Source organism: Anolis carolinensis, chromosome 4 (assembly GCF_035594765.1).
Source record: "Anolis carolinensis isolate JA03-04 chromosome 4, rAnoCar3.1.pri, whole genome shotgun sequence".
NCBI classification, from domain to species: domain Eukaryota; kingdom Metazoa; phylum Chordata; class Lepidosauria; order Squamata; family Dactyloidae; genus Anolis; species Anolis carolinensis.
In genome coordinates this window covers 135,033,825-135,051,113 of record NC_085844.1, presented here as the reverse complement: position 1 = coordinate 135,051,113, position 17,289 = coordinate 135,033,825, and the positions used below count along the sequence as shown (strand labels likewise).

Sequence of the window (17,289 nt, the reverse complement as noted above, 5' to 3'; positions counted from 1 at the left end):
TTTATTAAGATAATAGGGTAGGTATATAAAATGTGTGCAACTTCAGGCTTATGTTTCGAAAAGTTAAACCACCCTGTTCCTTGACATTTCCTTCATCACTTTGTCAGTTCCGATTTTCTCAAGCTGGCTATTTAGTAGGCTAATGTCCTTTTTGATTCCATTCATTTAGAGGTGTCATCTTTCATAATGGCTCCTCATGCTTTAACTATTTTGATTTAATAGAAATGTCACACTTCACAAAGAAATCAGAAAAGTGGCTGGTTATACTCTGCTCTGGGAAAATGAGACACTAGCAGAAAGATTCTAACTATAAAAGATGTATGAGGAGGGAACTGGGTTTTCTGTGAAGGAGCATCTTGTCGCTGTAATTTTTTATGGGAAAATCTCAAGTGTGTGCAGAACTTATCATTTTATTAAAAAAAATAACAGGTTGCAAACTCTAAATAGGACTGTTAACTTAGTTCCATCACTTTGTCATTCTTTTGAAACAGTACGCAACCCATAGGCTACATATATATCCAAAGGGTCACTTTTGCCGCCGCCACCACCATTGCTTCCTTCAATTCTCCTTCCCATGTGGTTGCTATCAGCACATCTCCTTAATACTGGTTACAAGAATTGTACCATCATTCATTTGCCTATGACTTTGAAGGTCTCAAAACAGGTTTTGGTAACAATTGGTTAGGTACCTAAACAAAGCAAATATTCAATGTAGAGTTATAAGTGGACGATTCATGTCAAATATCATTGCAATACCTTCCATATAGCTTCACATTTATTATAGTTTTATATTTACTTGGTGTTTTATACTAGAGTTGGTCATTATAAAATGCCATGAGGTGATCTTATCACATGAAAAAGGTGGCTAAGATATTGTTTTACTCCAAGCCACCATACAAACCTGGATTGGCAGTTTCTTTTTAAAAATAATTTTGTGCTTGGAAAATTAGGCTGATGTAGCAGTGCAAGGTTCTAATAGCTACACAGCCAAATGTCATGATTTGTTTTATGGTCTGGGAAGCACTTGGGGGAAGTGAGGAAGAGGCAAACATTTTTTTTTAGAGAATCAAAAGTTAAATTCCAGAAGCAGCAGCAGATTGTTGCCAAATCAGTCAAAGATAAATAGGTCTGCTAATAGACAGATTGCTGATGATGTAGCAGAAGCAGGTAACATGTGAAAGAGAAGAGGACACATTGTTCTGTAGAGCTGCATTGGTTCCCGCATCACCTGCTCAACTAAAGCAGTGAAATACAATTGTTCTGGTATACTGCAGAAGATAACACATTTGTGTCTAGTCATGACTATCATGATCTCAAGACTTCTGGGTCTCTTACAAAGAAAGAAAGAAATCTTCTCCTGATCAATATTTACTATTCAAGATGCCCAGCTTGTAATTTTCACATGACAACTTGTTGCATGGTCTTCACATCAACTAAAACTTATTCATACAAACAATATACAAGTCAGCAATGGTTCCTTGCAGGAATAATCTTGCCATGGTCTCTTTCTCTTGGAGGAATATTGTTACATGGGAAGAGCTGCTGTTCCCCATATCATCCTGTCCACCTCTCGTGATGAATTAAAAAGGACTTTTTATGTATTTTGACCTTATCTGTTCCTTGCTCCAAGCTGTGCTTGAAAACCCCCAAAGACCACTCTTTGAAGCAGATAATTCCACTGTCAAACAATTCTAATATTTACAAAGTTGTTTGTAACTTTTAAGTAGATACTCTTTTCTTGTAATCTGAGTCCACTAGTCTCATGTTCTAATTTTTGGAACAACAGACAAGAGTAGCACAGGATAAACATTTTTCAAAGAAAGGCATTAGTTGTGGATGGAAAGGTGATAAAATGAAGTGTGGAACCTGGATTTGGTGTGAAAAACGGTAGATGATGAACTTTGAGAAGAAAGAGGTTGATTGATTAATGAAGAGATTCTAATATATACAAAGTTGTTTGTAACTTTTAAGGAGAGACTCTTTTCTTGTAATTTGAGTCCACTCATCTCATGGTTCAGTCTTTAGAACAGCAGAAAGCAAGCTGGCTCCTCTTGTACATAACATTGATTCAGATATTTAAAGATTGCAACCATGTTACCTCTCAGTATCCTTTTCTGTAAGCTAAACACATCAAACTTCCGAAGTTCCTCATAAGGCTTTATTTGCAGATTGTTGATCATCTTGGAGTGCATCTACACTGTAGAATCAATAGTTTTACACCAATTTAATTAACATGGCTAAATGCTATGGAATCATGGGAGATGTTGTTCCACAAGATCTTTAGACTTCTCTGACAAGGAGTGTTGGTGCCTCACCAAACTACAACTCCCATGAGTCCATAGAATTGATTCATGGCAGTTAAAGTGGTGTTGAGCTGCATTATTTCTAGAGTTTAGATGTCATCATTGGCATCATTTCATCCATTCCTACAGAGCTGAAACCATTTTGTTCTTGGAGGCAATATGTCTGATACAGTGCCACTGATGAAAGCAATGGTGCATTGACTCCCAAAAAAACCCAGAGAGTTGCATTTACTACCATTCCCTTCAAATGTTATCATAATTTGTTCTCTTTCCCAACTGTTTTAAGAACAGAACAGTCCATTTATTTTTAAAACAAAAAGAAATCAGTGGGCTCTGGAGCTCAAAAGTATGGTAATATGGGTTGTATGGGCATTTTTAACATAAAGATGTTCTCTTTCTCCCTCTTTAACCTTTTTGGCAAAATTTCAGAAGGTACTAAGGTATTATGGGTGCCTCAAAATCTCCTTGGGCATTTCAGTAACAGAATAATTATGGAAGGAAATATTATTGGAGTAAAATCTATTTTCTCAAATTTAGATGTTCTTGATGTTCTAGATGTTTCTTAAAGATTTACATTTTGGCACTTAGTAGTAGTAGCAGTAGTAATACTTTATTGATATTCCGCCCTATCTCCCTGAGGAGACTCTTAATACTCTTAATCTAACACTTCTTATTGGCTGAGAAGACACAACTGTTCTGCTTATTGAATTGAAGAAACACATCTAAGTTCAATATAGGGCCTGAGCAAAGAGAAAGAAAAAGAGTAATATTTGAAAGTGGGGAGATATAGGGAAAGAAATGGGCACAAAGTAAAAAGTAAAGTACCTGAGTACTCTGAGAGCCACATGGAATTTCTTTTCTGTGATGATGTGTTTGGAAGTTGCATGTGAGTGCTGCCAGCACATAGTAAGGGCAGACCACGCCACCTGTGCAATCTATGGAATTCATTGTATCATCATCATCATTGGCTATCTTTCATGGCCAAATATGATTGCCTTCCACGTGTAGGGTCTTGGCGGTGGGTCTGTAGGTAACTGTAAAGACCTATTCTTGATCCACATGTTATTTTGCGGTGAGGACATCGATTTCCTGATGAAAGGCGGTCCCGACAAGGGTTGGCTTGACACACCTTCCTCTTGACACATTTCTCCCTTTCGCCCTCCATTTGTGCCTCTTCGAATTCCACAGCACTACTGGTAACTAGCTGACGTCCAGTCAGAATGCTCGAGGGCTAGGGCTTCCCAGTTTTTGATGTCTTTGCCACAGTTTTTAATGCTGGCTTTCAGTCCATCTTTAAATCTCTTTTCTTGTCCACCAACATTCCATTTTCCATTCTTGAGTTGAGCATATAGTAACTGCTTTGAAGGATGGAGATCGGACATTCAGACAACGTGGCCAGTCCAGTGAAATTCATTGTATCATACCTAGCGAGTTGCACAGTAGCATATAAACACTTTGAGGAAAAAACATTGGTTGTGGAGGGAATGGGGATAAAATGAAGTACAGCATCTGGATATGGTGTGGGAAATGGTAGATGGTGAACCTTGAGAAGGAAGAGGTTGATTGATGAATGAAGAGGCTCTATGCCATATGCTGTGTTTAGTTTAATAGATTTGTTTAATGGTTGCACTGGTTTTAACTATGCATTTTTAATATTTCTATGTTCAGTTTTGTTTTGATGTTTAGATATTAGGGTATAATTCACATATTGTTATGCTTTTTAATGTTATCCACTTTGAGTCCTCTGGAGTCTCATTTGACAGAAAAATAAGTATAAATGCTACAACTCCTAATAATAATAATAATAATAATAATAATAATATGCACATTCATAGACAAGAAAAGTAAACTTGCTAAACTAACAGGCACAGATAAATAAGCTTGACCTCCTGTGTTAAAATTCAATGCATTGCATTAAACAAATGCTTTGTTTCATATATCTAAATAGTATTAAAAATTCACTCACCTTATTTCAGAACAACTAAGATTGCAGATATGATAGAAAAACTGAAATATTACCATAATGGAACCTATTTCTCTTTCTTCTCTGTACCAAAATTAAATATTTACTGGTCTATTAACACTACTTAAAGAAAAGAAAGTAAACATCAGATATTCAGTATTGCAATGAAAACTTCTTCAGTTTTGGGTTGAGCCTCAAGGTGTCGCTGTTCACCAATAACAAAGAAACCGGCAAGATACTCAGTCTAGAACTCTTGCTACAAGCATAGAAGAATAGCTGAACAGAAATATGTTTCACTTGCATGCATACCGAAGCCACGATATTTTGAACAATATTTAGCTGGGATCATAACAAGAAAGCCAAAAAAGCAAACAGTACTTACTAGCTTCAAAGCTGCTGGACAAGAAAAGGTGTCATTTATCCTTCTATATAAAGAATGGAAGAAATCAAAGATCTGTGGAGTTGCAAAAAAAGAACTCTGCAATGGCTTATCATATTGTTTTTTTGGCAAGCAGTTTCTGGGCAGATCCACTACACTATTCCAGAAGAGATGCCAAAAGGCTCCTTTGTGGGGAATATAGCAAAGGACCTAGGAATTAATGGAAAGCAACTTTCAGACCATGGACTCCGCATTGTTACTAGTAAAGGTACGATTCAATATTTTGCTTTGAATGTTAATAGTGGGCACTTACAAATTTCTGAGAGAATAGATAGAGAAGAAATGTGCGGAGAGATGGAGAAATGCATGCTAAGGTTTCAGGTACTTATTGAAAGCAAATTTGAATTTTTTAGTGTTGAAGTGGCAATCACAGACATCAATGACAATGCTCCGCAGTTTAGGTCAAAAGACTGGAAAATGAAAATAAGTGAGGCAGCTACACTCACAGAAAGATTTCTTCTTCCCAGAGCTCAGGATCCAGATCTCGGCATAAATTCCGTTCAAGATTATAAACTCACAGGCAGTAATCATTTTTCTCTGGAAGTACAAAGAGGGGAAAATGGCGCCAGGCAGGCTGAACTGGTGTTGGAAAAACCTCTGGACAGAGAAGAGCAATCGGCTTATGATCTAATCCTGACAGCCACAGATGGAGGTGATCCAGTCAAGTCTGGCACATTGCAAATCCAGATCGTTGTTCTTGATGCAAATGATAATGTGCCAGTTTTTAGCCAATCAGTTTATGAAATGACTGTCAAGGAGAACATTCCCAAAGGATCCACTGTGGGTACAATAAGGGCCACTGATCTGGATGAAGGTATCAATGGAGAAGTAAAATACTCTTTCCAAGACATCACAAATATAGCTTCCCAGATCTTCCTTTTGGATTATACAACAGGAGAAATAATCCTTGCAGGGAACCTTGACTATGAGAAATCATCATTGTTTGAATTTGAAGTGCAGGCTATGGATGGGGGTGGCCTAAGAGACAGATCAAAAGTTTTAATTTTTGTTACTGATGTTAATGACAATGTGCCAGAACTCATGATGACATTTGCAATCAGTTCTATCCCTGAGAATTCCCCAATAGGAACAAAAGTTGCCATTTTAAATGTACGGGACAGAGATTCAGGAGTGAATGGTAAAGTTACATGTTCCGTTCCCAGCAATCTTCCATTTCAGCTGAAGAAAACACAAGATGATTTTTACACTTTAGTGACAGAGAAACATCTTGACAGGGAGGAGGTGGCAGCTTACAATGTTACAATTACAGCAGTGGATGAAGGGACTCCGGCACTCTCTACCTCCGAAACTATTTCACTGATGGTCTTAGACACTAATGACAACCCTCCGCTATTTGTCAAATCAACTTACACATCTTATTTCCTAGAAAATAATCCAAGAGGAGCTTCCATCATTTCCCTAAAGGCACACGATTTGGACTGGGAAGAGAATGCCAGAATAACATATTCAATCACAGAAGGTCAAATAAGAGACTCTTCGCTTTCCTCTTACCTGTCCATTAACTCGGAGACTGGTGTTGTGTATGCCTTGAATTCCTTTGATTATGAAGAGATCCAGGAGATCCAGTTCGTGCTCAAGGCCCAGGATGGGGGCTCTCCACCACTCAGCTCCAATGTCTCAGTGATTCTCTTCATCCTAGATGAGAATGACAATGCTCCAGAAATCCTCTACCCCTCCTTTCCCACTGATGGCTCCACTGGGATAGAGCTGGCCCCCCTCTCTTCTGAGCCAGGTTACCTGGTCACAAAGGTGGTGGCAGTGGATGCGGATTCTGGACAGAATGCCTGGCTCTCCTACCAGCTGATCAAGGCCACAGAGCCAGGACTCTTCACTCTGGGACTCCACACTGGAGAGATCAGGACATCCCGATTCCTTCTGGAGAAAGATGCCCTCAAACAAAACCTGGTGGTTTTAGTAAAGGACAATGGGCTGCCCCCTCTCTCTGCCTCAGTCACAGTCACAGTGGTGCTGGCTAACAGTATCCCACAAACTCTCTCTGATCTGAGCAGCATCTCGGCTCCGATAGATCCCCCTTCAGATCTTACCTATTACTTGGTGCTTGCAGTAGCTTTTGTCTCTTGCTTATTTTTGACCTTTCTCCTTGTGCTACTGGCCATCAAGTTGCATAAATGGAGAAACTCACCAATGTCTCATTCAGGGAGTATTAATTTCGGTGGTGTTCCTGTCTCCCAGTTTGTGGGGATTGATGGAGTTCGGGCCTTTCTTCAGTCTTATTGCCACGAGGTTTCTTTGACTTCAGGCTCTCGGAAAAGCCAGCTTCTTTTTCCAATTGGAAGCTGCACAAATACTTTGACACCACAGCAGGCTCCCAATAAACCAGATCCTTTGCTAATAACAGATGAGTCAAATAACATTCAGGAGAATGCAGCTGGTAATCAGGTAAGCACTAATGGTTCCATTTTATTTTAATGCTAGTAAGGATAGCATCATGATTTAGGGGGAATAATTCTAGTCTGCACTTCCCCAAACATCTCTGTGTCTTTTTAAAATTCTGAGTAGGTCACATTCATGTGCTTGATATACTTCATGTAAAGCACTCATCTGCATGGGTATTGGCTACATACACAGTCATTGTTTTTGTTTTGTTTTTTTTTTGTAGCTTGTGAGCACTCAGAAACATCTATACACTATTTAGCAGTGAGTGAACAGGGATTGTGCACACAGATTGTGTTAACAAGTCCACAGACATGTATGAATTTGTCTCTGTCTCGCAACAATAATTTGATGTCGATAATAGATATGTACTGGATTGAGATCCTTCAGTATTGCACCTCTCTTTATTAACAGAATTACACTGATTTTCTAATCTGTGGTCCTACATTCAGTTTTCTGCACAGCCTGCATACCTCACCTTCATGTTCTATTCCCTATCTAGTGTTCCTAGCTTTTCATTCTTTTTCTTTTTCACCCTATTGCACTATTACAGCATCATAAAAATAAAATATGCAAAATACATACATCCTTTTTGGGAATAATATTTGTGGAAAGTGGGAAAATGGCAAACATTTTTTTTAGAAAATTGAAAGTTAAATTCCTGAAGTTGCCAAAATAATTAAAGATAAATAGAACTGCAAAGATAAATAGGACTGCATGAGTCTTCTCTATGATGCCAACTAAATTATGATGTTCCGTGCTCCATGCTGTGCTTGAAAACCTACAAAGACAGAGAGCCCACCACCCTTTGAGGCAGATAGTTCTACTATCAAACAATTCTTATATTTATAAGTTATTTGTAACTTTTAAGTAGATACTCTTTTCTTGGAATTTGAGTTCACCAGATTCATGTTCTAGTTTTTGGAACAGCAGATAAAAGTAGCATATGATCAACACTTTTCAAAGAAAGACATTGGTTGTGGAGAGAAAAAGGATAAAATGAAGTATGGAACCTGGATATGGTGTGGAAAACAGTAGATGGTGAACTTTGAGATGAAAGAAGTTGATTGATGAATGAAGAGAGTCAATGTCAGGAGGTGCTGTGCTTTACGTAGTTTAATAGGATTGTTTAATAGTTTTGTTGGTTTTAACTATGTATTTTAATATTTCTAAAATTAGTTCTAGTTTAATGTTGATATGTGGTGGGATTTCATTCACATATTGTTATGGTTTTTAGTGTTTTCCACTTGTGAGTCCCCTTGGATCTCCTTTGACAGAAAAAATGGGTATAAATACTGCTACTATGCCTAATAATCATAGAATCATAGAATAATAATAATAATAATAATAATAATAATAATAATAATAATAATAATAATAATAAGCAAATTCATACACCAGAAAAATACACTTGCTAAACTAGCAGGCACAGATTAACAAGGATGATCTTCTGTGTTAAAATTCCTTGCATTGCAATAAATGACAAATGCTTTGTTTCATATATCTAAATAGTATTAAAAATTCACTCACCCTTATTTCAGAACAACTAAGATTGTAGATATGATAAGAACTGAAGTATTACAATAATAGAACCTATTTTTTCTTTCTTCTCTGTGCCAAAATTTAATATTTACTTTTATTGATCTATTAACACTACTTAAAGAAAAGAAAGTAAACATCAGATATTCAGGATTCTAATGCAATATCTTCAGTTTTGGGTTGAGCCTCAAGGTGTCGCTGTTCACCAATAACAAAGAAACCGGCAAGATACGCCTCTAGAACTCTTGCTACAAACATAGAAGAATTGAGCAAAACAGAAATATATTTCATTTGCATGCATATTGAAGCCACAATATTTTGAATAATATTTAGCTGGGAGCATAACAAGAAAGCCAAAAAGCAAAAAATACTTACTAGCTTCAAAGCTGCTGGACAAGAAAAGGTGTCATTTATCCTACTGTATAAAGAATGGAAGAAATCAAGGATCTCTGGAGCTGCAAAAAAAGAACTCTGCAATGGCTTTTCATACTATTTCTATGGAAGGCAGCTTCTGGACAGATCCACTACACCATTCCAGAAGAGATGCCAAAAGGCTCCTTTGTGGGGAATATTGCAAAGGACCTAGGAATGAATGGAAAGCAACTTTCAAACCATGGACTCCGCATTGTTACTAGTAAAGGTATGATTCAATATTTTGCTTTGAATGTTAATAGTGGGCACTTACAAATTTCTGAGAAAATAGACAGAGAAAAAATCTGTGGAGAGATAGAGAAATGCATGTTAAAGTTCCAAGTTCTTATGGAAAGTAAATTAAAACTGTATAGTGTTGAAGTAGAGATCACAGACATCAATGATAATGCTCCACAATTTCGGACAAAAGACTGGAAAATGAAACTAAATGAAATTACTACACTCACAGAACGATTTCTTCTTCCCAAAGCTCAAGATCCAGATCTGGGAATAAATTCCATTCAAAGTTATGAACTCACAGGCAGTAATCATTTTTCTCTGGAGGTACAAAGAGGGGAAAATGGTGCCAGACAGGCTGAACTGGTGTTGGAAAAACCTCTGGACAGAGAAGAGCAATCGGCCTATGATCTAATCCTGACAGCTACAGATGGAGGTGATCCAGTCAAGTCTGGCACTTTGCAAATCCACATCATTGTTCTTGATGCAAATGATAACATGCCAGTTTTTAGCCAATCGGTTTATGAAATGACTATCAAGGAGAACATTCCCAAAGGGACTACTGTGGCTACAATAAGGGCCACTGATCCGGATGAAGGCATCAATGGAGAAGTAAAATACTCATTCCAAGAAATCACAAACAAAGCCACCCAGATTTTTCAGTTAGATAATACAACAGGAGAAATAATCCTTGCAGGAAACCTTGACTATGAGGAATCATCTTTTTATGAATTTGAAGTGCAAGCCATGGATGGAGGTGGGCTGAGTGACAGGTCAAAAGTTTTTGTCTTTGTTTCAGATTTGAATGACAATGAACCAGAATTAACATTAACATTTGCAATTAGTTCTATCCCTGAGAACTCACCCACAGGAACCACTGTTGCCATTTTAAATGTACGAGACAAAGATTCGGGAGTGAATGGGCAGGTTACATGTTCCATTCCCAGCAGCCTTCCATTTGAGTTGAAGAAAACACAAGATGATTTTTACACCTTATTGACAGAGAGAAGCCTTGACAGGGAAGAAGTGGCTATTTATAATATTACCGTTAGAGCAGTTGATGAGGGTTCTCCAACACTTTCTACATCTGAGATTATTTCACTAAAGGTCTTAGACACAAATGACAACCCTCCAGCCTTCATCAAATCCTCTTACACATCGTATCTCCTAGAAAACAATCCAAGAGGCACTTCCATCTTTTCACTGAAAGCAAATGATCTGGACTGGGAAGAGAACGCCAGAATAACTTATTTTATGATTGAAAGTCAAGTAAGAGAGTCACTTCTCTCCTCCTACTTGTCCATCAACTCTGAGACTGGAGTTGTCTATGCCTTGAACTCCTTTGATTATGAAGAAATCCAAGAAATTCGATTCCTGGTCAAGGCCCAGGATGGGGGCTCCCCACCACTCAGCTCCAATGTCTCAGTTACCCTCTTTATTTTGGATGAGAATGACAATGCTCCAGAAATTCTCTATCCTTCCCCTCCCACCGATGGCTCCACTGGGATAGAACTGGCCCCTCGTTCCTCTGAGCCAGATTACCTGGTCACTAAGGTGGTGGCAGTGGATGCGGATTCTGGCCAGAATGCCTGGCTCTCCTACCAGCTGACCAAGGCCACAGAGCCAGGGCTGTTCACTCTAGGACTCCACACTGGAGAGATCAGAACATCCCGGTTCCTAATGGAGAAAGATGCCCTCAAACAAAGCCTGGTGATTTTGGTGAAGGACAATGGGCAACTCCCTCTCTCTGCCTCAGTCACAGTCACAGTGGTTCTAGCTGATAGTATCCCTAAAATGCTCTCTGATCTGAGCAGCATCTCAGCTCCTATAAATCCCCCTTCTGATCTCACCTTTTATCTGGTAGTTGCAGTGGCCTTTGTCTCCTGCTTGTTCTTGACTTTTCTACTTGTCTTAGTGGCCATCAAGCTTCACAGATGGAGGAATTCACAGTTGACTCATTCAGGGAGTATTAACTTTGGTGGTGTTCCTGTATCCCAGTTTGTGGGTATTGATGGAGTCAGGGCTTTTCTTCATTCTTATTGTCACGAGGTTTCTCTGACCTCAGGATCTAGGAAGAGCCAGTTTAATACTTCAAAGGTAAATGATTCCAAAGTTTTGACGAATCAGCAGAATTCTGATGTTAAAGATCCTATTTTGTCTAGTGAAGATTTAGATTTGAACAATGGAGATCTAATCATCATCCAGGTGAGTTAAGAGTTTTTGCTTGAAAATATTTTGTTATGATCATATGTACTTGTATTAAGGTCTGGATATAAATCTTGTGTTCTAATTTCTAGTTTCTTTCAAAACATTTTCTGTGTTCTATTTGAAATATCAGTGAAATATATTGCTCTAGACTAGATTCTAGTTGCTTTCAAATCTTTATTTTTCTTGTATTTGAATTGTCAGTTCCAATTCATCTGTGAAATATATTGTTTCTTTCATGAATGTCCGGTAACTTCAAGTAGCAACATATTCATGGGTTGTTCCCCTTTTAGCAGCCTTGTGGCTCACACAATGAAATACTCATTGAATACCGTATCAGAAAGAGTTTTGGTCTGGTATTTCCTGTAACATGTGGGTTGATGTGTATTTCTGTGTAGGGCACATTTATATACATCATCACTTTATGTACACGTATACGCATGGATATTGATTACATATAGACTTACTGCCTGAGTCATAACTTAGGCCTTCTTTTTTGTGACCAGTGAGAATTCAGAAACATCTATACACAATCAAGAAGAGAACTAAAAATAATAGGCAGGAAACTGATGCTTTCTCTATTTTGAAGTAGTCAACTAGAAACTGCTGTGATGGTTTGTTGGGGAACATAAGTTAGGATTGCGTAGATTGAATCAAGCCCAGTTAATATGGATCATAATACCTTCAATATCTTAATATAGATCACATCACCTTCAGTATCTTAATATGGTTGAAAGTAACCTCAGGTACAGTAAATCCTAGCTGATGCAAGGTCATGGAGTAAATCTGGATGGTTTTCGTGCCATCCACTATCTGAAGACATGTATTATGTAAATGTTTCAGTGTAAGGTCTGTATATGTTCTATCCAATTTTATTCCCACCACATCCTCAGAATAACTTTTGTTTTAAATGGAAACTGATATGTGAGGTATTCGATGCAGAGAAAAGGTCACTACGTTCTATTGCACCACATGGAACAGTTAGTATGAACAGTACTGGTGAACATACTGTCAACATGAAATGACAGATATTCAACGTTTGAGAGAGGGAAAGAAGAGAAGTTCATACACAAAGAATAAGGAAAGGACATTTATATTTAAAACTGGAATAATTACAAAGGTACTCTTAACAAATGCTGCAATAATTAGAATATAAATCATTGCTTATTTCATTCCTGCCTCTAAAAATGAATAGTTTCACTGATTTTCTTCCTCTTCTGCAAGAATGCAAGGTTCTCAGTTGAGTTTTTGTGCTCTTATTTGTTATTGGGTTTCTGAATATTCTGAGCACACTTTTTCTTCAAGAAAAAAATCTAATCCCAAAGGATCACTTTTCTATAGAGAAAGAAACCATGATATCAACTCAATTTTAAAATAAGGATTTTTTAAAAAGCAAATGCAGTTCCTTGTGTGAACTGAGAGTGTCACTGTTGGACAACAAGGGACCAAACATGGAATAGCATATTACTGAAGATTGCAGCAATATATATCAGTATGCAGGTAAGAAAGGAAATTCAGCAGATGCATTTGTCTAAAAGCTTCTCCAGAAAGAAAAGAAGTTATAGTTGTAAGGATCAGTTACTAAATATTGTATTGCTACTATTGTGCTGCTAAGCACTTGGAGTCTTGAACTGGCAGGTTGTGAGGAAGAAGAGAAGATTAATGAAAATGATGATGGAAGTAAGGTACAGAAAAAGAGTGAGGAAATCCAATTCCAGGCAAGTACTGCTTTCATTTATCCTGTTTGTGTTCTGCTGTGTGATGTCTGAGCAGGTCCACTATTCAATGCCAGAGGAAGCAGAGAAGGACTTCTTTGTAGGAAACCTTGCAAAAGATTTGGGGCTAGAGATCAGAGATCTGACAAAACGCAAGCTTGGGATCTCTTCTGGAAAGCAGTACTTTGCTCTGAATGAACTAAATGGGAATCTGTATGTGAAGGACAGGATAGACCGAGAAGAGATTTGTGGAAAATCATCAACTTGTGTCTTAAAATTAGAAGTTGTGGCGCATAATCCCTTGAATATTTTTCAAATCAATATTTTTATCCAGGATGTGAATGATAATGCTCCACATTTTCGTAAGGAAAACATTGACCTTAAAGTGAGTGAGTCTACTCTTCCAGGTGCTCGATTTGCCCTTGGAAATGCTGAAGACAAGGACATTGGGATAAACTCCCTCCAAGATTATAATCTAAGCTCAATTGTTTACTTCAAACTCGAAGTAAAAGAGACTAAGAATGGTGGCAAATATGCAGAATTAATATTACACAAACAGCTAGATAGGGAAAAAGAACACACACACAACTTGGTCCTTATAGCTATGGATGGAGGAGTACCTAGAAAAACTGGGACACTCAACATAAGAGTTAATGTAACAGATATTAATGATAATGCACCAGTTTTCTCCCAGGCAATGTACAAGGTAAGTCTTAAAGAGAATGTCCCTATAGGAATGTCTGTGCTTCAGGTTAAAGCATCTGACAGTGATGAAGGATTGAATGCTGAGATTACTTATACTTTCAGTGACATACAGGAAACAGCTGAACACAAATTTCAACTGGATCCCAAAAATGGAACAATAACACTTTTGGAGAGCATTGACTTTGAGAACCAAAAAAATTATGTAATGATAATACAAGCAAGTGATGGAAGTGGACTTGTGGCTCATTGCAATGTTGAAATTGATGTTCTTGATGAGAATGACAATGCTCCAGATGTGATCATTACATCTATCTCCAGCCCAATTCCTGAAGATCTTGAACCTGGAGCTGTGATTGCCCTCATCAAAGTACATGACAGGGATTCTGGAGAAAATGGGGAAGTCAGCTGTCACCTTCAGGAATTTGTACCTTTTCAGATTGTCTCGTCTTCAGATGATTACTTCAAACTCCTCACCGATGGTCAACTTGACAGAGAAAGCGCCCCCGAGTATAATATCACAATAACAGCCACAGACAAAGGCACACCTCCTCTGTCCACATACAAAACCATCTCTATAATGATTTCTGATATCAATGATAACCCTCCAGCCTTTGAAAAATCTTCCTATATTGCCTATATCCTAGAAAACAATCCTGCTGGGGTTTTCATTTTCCATGTCAAGGCCTCTGACCCAGATCTGAACCGCAATGCCCAAATCACTTACTCCTTTCTCAGTACCAGCATTGAGGACTTGCCTCTTTCCTCCTATATCTCCATTAACTCTGAGACTGGAACCATCTACTCCCAACGCTCCTTTGACTATGAGCAACTCAGAGAGTTTCAGATTGAAGTGAGGGCCCAAGATGGGGGCTCCCCTCCTCTCAGCAGTAGTGCCACTGTGACAGTATGTATATTGGATAGGAATGACAACAGCCCCCAGATTCTGTACCCTTCTCAAGCACCCGAGGGTTCCTCTGTATTTGAAATGGTGCCTCGATCAGCTGAGTCAGGGTATCTAGTGACAAAAGTGGTGGCAGTGGATGCTGACTCCGGACATAATTCTTGGCTCTCCTTCCACCTCCTTCAAGCCACAGAACCTTCCCTCTTCACCATCGGTTCCCACACAGGGGAGATTCAAACAGCCCGAACATTACTGGAGAGAGATGCTTTGAAGCAGAGGCTTGTTGTCATGGTGAAAGATAATGGACATCCTCCTCTCTCAGCCACAGTGACTGTGAATCTGGTATTTGCAGAAAGCTTCCAGGAGGCTCTTCCAGAGATCAACTCCCAACCCAATGACTCAGAGTCTCCTTCGGATATACAGTTTTACTTGGTGTTGGCTTTGGCTTTGGTGTCCTTCCTGTTCCTAGTGACGGTGATATTAACCATCATGATGAAATTACGAAGGTCAAGGAACCCCACTTTCCTTCAGTGTTTTATCCCCGACCCTCACTCAAAGACAGGAGCCATATTTCCCCCAAATTATGAGGATGGGACTTTGCCTTATTCCTACCAGATCTGCCTGTCCTCTGAATCCAGGAGAAATGAGTTTGCTTTCTTGCAGCCAAGTGTCCAAATAGCACAGAATATCCTAGACAATAGGAAATCTGATATTTCTTTGATGTTTAGTGAAGGCAGCAATTTGACTTCTGGGATGGAGACCGAAGGCACAGTGAGTTTCATTTTCTTTACTACACACTCATATAATTTACTTTTGGTTGGTGTTAATTTAGTTGCTGCTCTTTTGAACTCTACATTTTATTTTGTTGTTTGCAAAATGTTTTGTTCTCAAAAAGAGCATTCTAAACTTTTAGGTCATTGATGCAAATTAGAGAAATGTCATTATTTGAGTTGCCTGATGTACCTTAAAAATAAAATTATGAAATATACATATATCTCCAGGTTTTCAGAAATGAAATTAAACATGGCAGACTTGTCCATGCAATGCAATATAACTGATTTCCATAAGACAAACTACAAGCTCTCTTCAGACTTTTCCACCAAAACGAGATCGGCTTGGTGGAGATTTGTATTTACAAAGAGCAGCCCTTCTGGCCACATAGGGACATAAACGGACTGTGCCCATCCTTTCTACATTGACTTTACTGGCTGTGATCCCTATTTGTATGAGGACAAAAGTGGGACTGAACTGTAGATCATGTCTGGAGAGATCTCTAGAAACATGCCTATTTTTCTGCCTATGTATTTTCTTATCTATTATGTTAATATTTACTAGAACCAATCCAAAGCAGTTTTAGAGCAATGTCAAGAAACATGGTGTAGACTGAAGCTAAGGCTATTCTCTTGGTTTTGCGGGAATTGTGTTATTTCTTGAACTGAGAAACAAGTGGGCATTTGCTTTCCTCAGTTTGACGTGCTCTATCATGCTACAAGTCTCTGCATGTTTTTGCAGTGGCAATAATGTCTAATGGGGGGAGGGAAAGCAAAGCACCATATAAGATTATGAACAAGTACTGATTTTTCTGGCGGGATTTACAGATCTTTGAGTATGTGTCTGATTAACTCACAAGTGCAGTTTCAGTGCCATATTAGACACTCATTTGCACAATGAAAAGCATATTCAAAGCTACTGATAACAATTGTTTTACATTCCATTCAGTTCTAGGCTGTGTGACATTAAAACCTGCAGAATGGGAAACACTGCTAGATGTTTATTTCACAGGTATGCCACAGATCTTACAGAGAATATTTCTTTTAAAAATGTACACATCAAAAAATTGTCTACATATGTGAGCTTTCCTCACACATTAGTAAGTGCTATTTAAAACAATAACTACAACTACATTTCAGTGAAGCGAGTTTAACTGTGTTTTTCCACACAGTCAGAATTTGTGGCAAAAGCTGAAACAAGTTTCAGGAATTTAACAGTCATTCAAAACAGTTCTGCAATGCAACTTCAAAACCATTTTTTCTATTGAGTATGATGCTGTAAAAAAAAGTTAACTGTGTAGTGGCTGCTAACTGAAGTCCCCATTTTAAAGTAAATTGGCCTATTGCTTGCAGCCACATTGATTCATTAGCATTTTAAAAACTTAAAACATTCCAGACAGTTTCTTTATTCATGACCCAAAGTTATAAAATCTGAGATCTTGCAGGACTCTCAATCTGGGTATATTACTAAATAAAAGTTTCAGAAGTTTAGAATGCACATTAGTAAATTTAAGGATCAGAACACAGATTTTTTTCATAACACTTGAGATTGTGTGTGCAAGATAAGAGATTGATATCTTTAAAAACTTTGAAGTGGGTCCAGAAATTACAAAGAATTTCATATTTATCATATGATATAAGCATGTATGTGTGAGGGGGGAGCAAGAAAGATACCACTGAGTACAA

At 38.2% G+C, this 17,289-nt stretch overlaps 1 protein-coding gene across 16 annotated transcripts in view; it reads left to right on the top strand.

Annotated features, from left to right (window-relative positions):
• The window catches only part of LOC100562425 (protocadherin gamma-B4), a 378,208-nt gene that overhangs the window by 92,544 nt on the left and 268,375 nt on the right, over positions 1–17,289 (top strand). Inside the window, exon 1 of one of the 16 annotated variants that reach the window (XM_062979469.1) lies at positions 4,703–7,126. The exons of 13 other annotated variants lie outside the window; for them this stretch is intronic. In XM_062979469.1, coding sequence (XP_062835539.1) covers positions 4,703–7,126 — 2,424 coding nt within the window. Of the gene's footprint in view, positions 1–4,702; positions 7,127–8,912; positions 11,513–13,043; positions 15,605–17,289 lie in introns of those variants that run through there. 2 more of the 16 variants (XM_062979474.1, XM_062979461.1) reach the window with 2 other exon arrangements.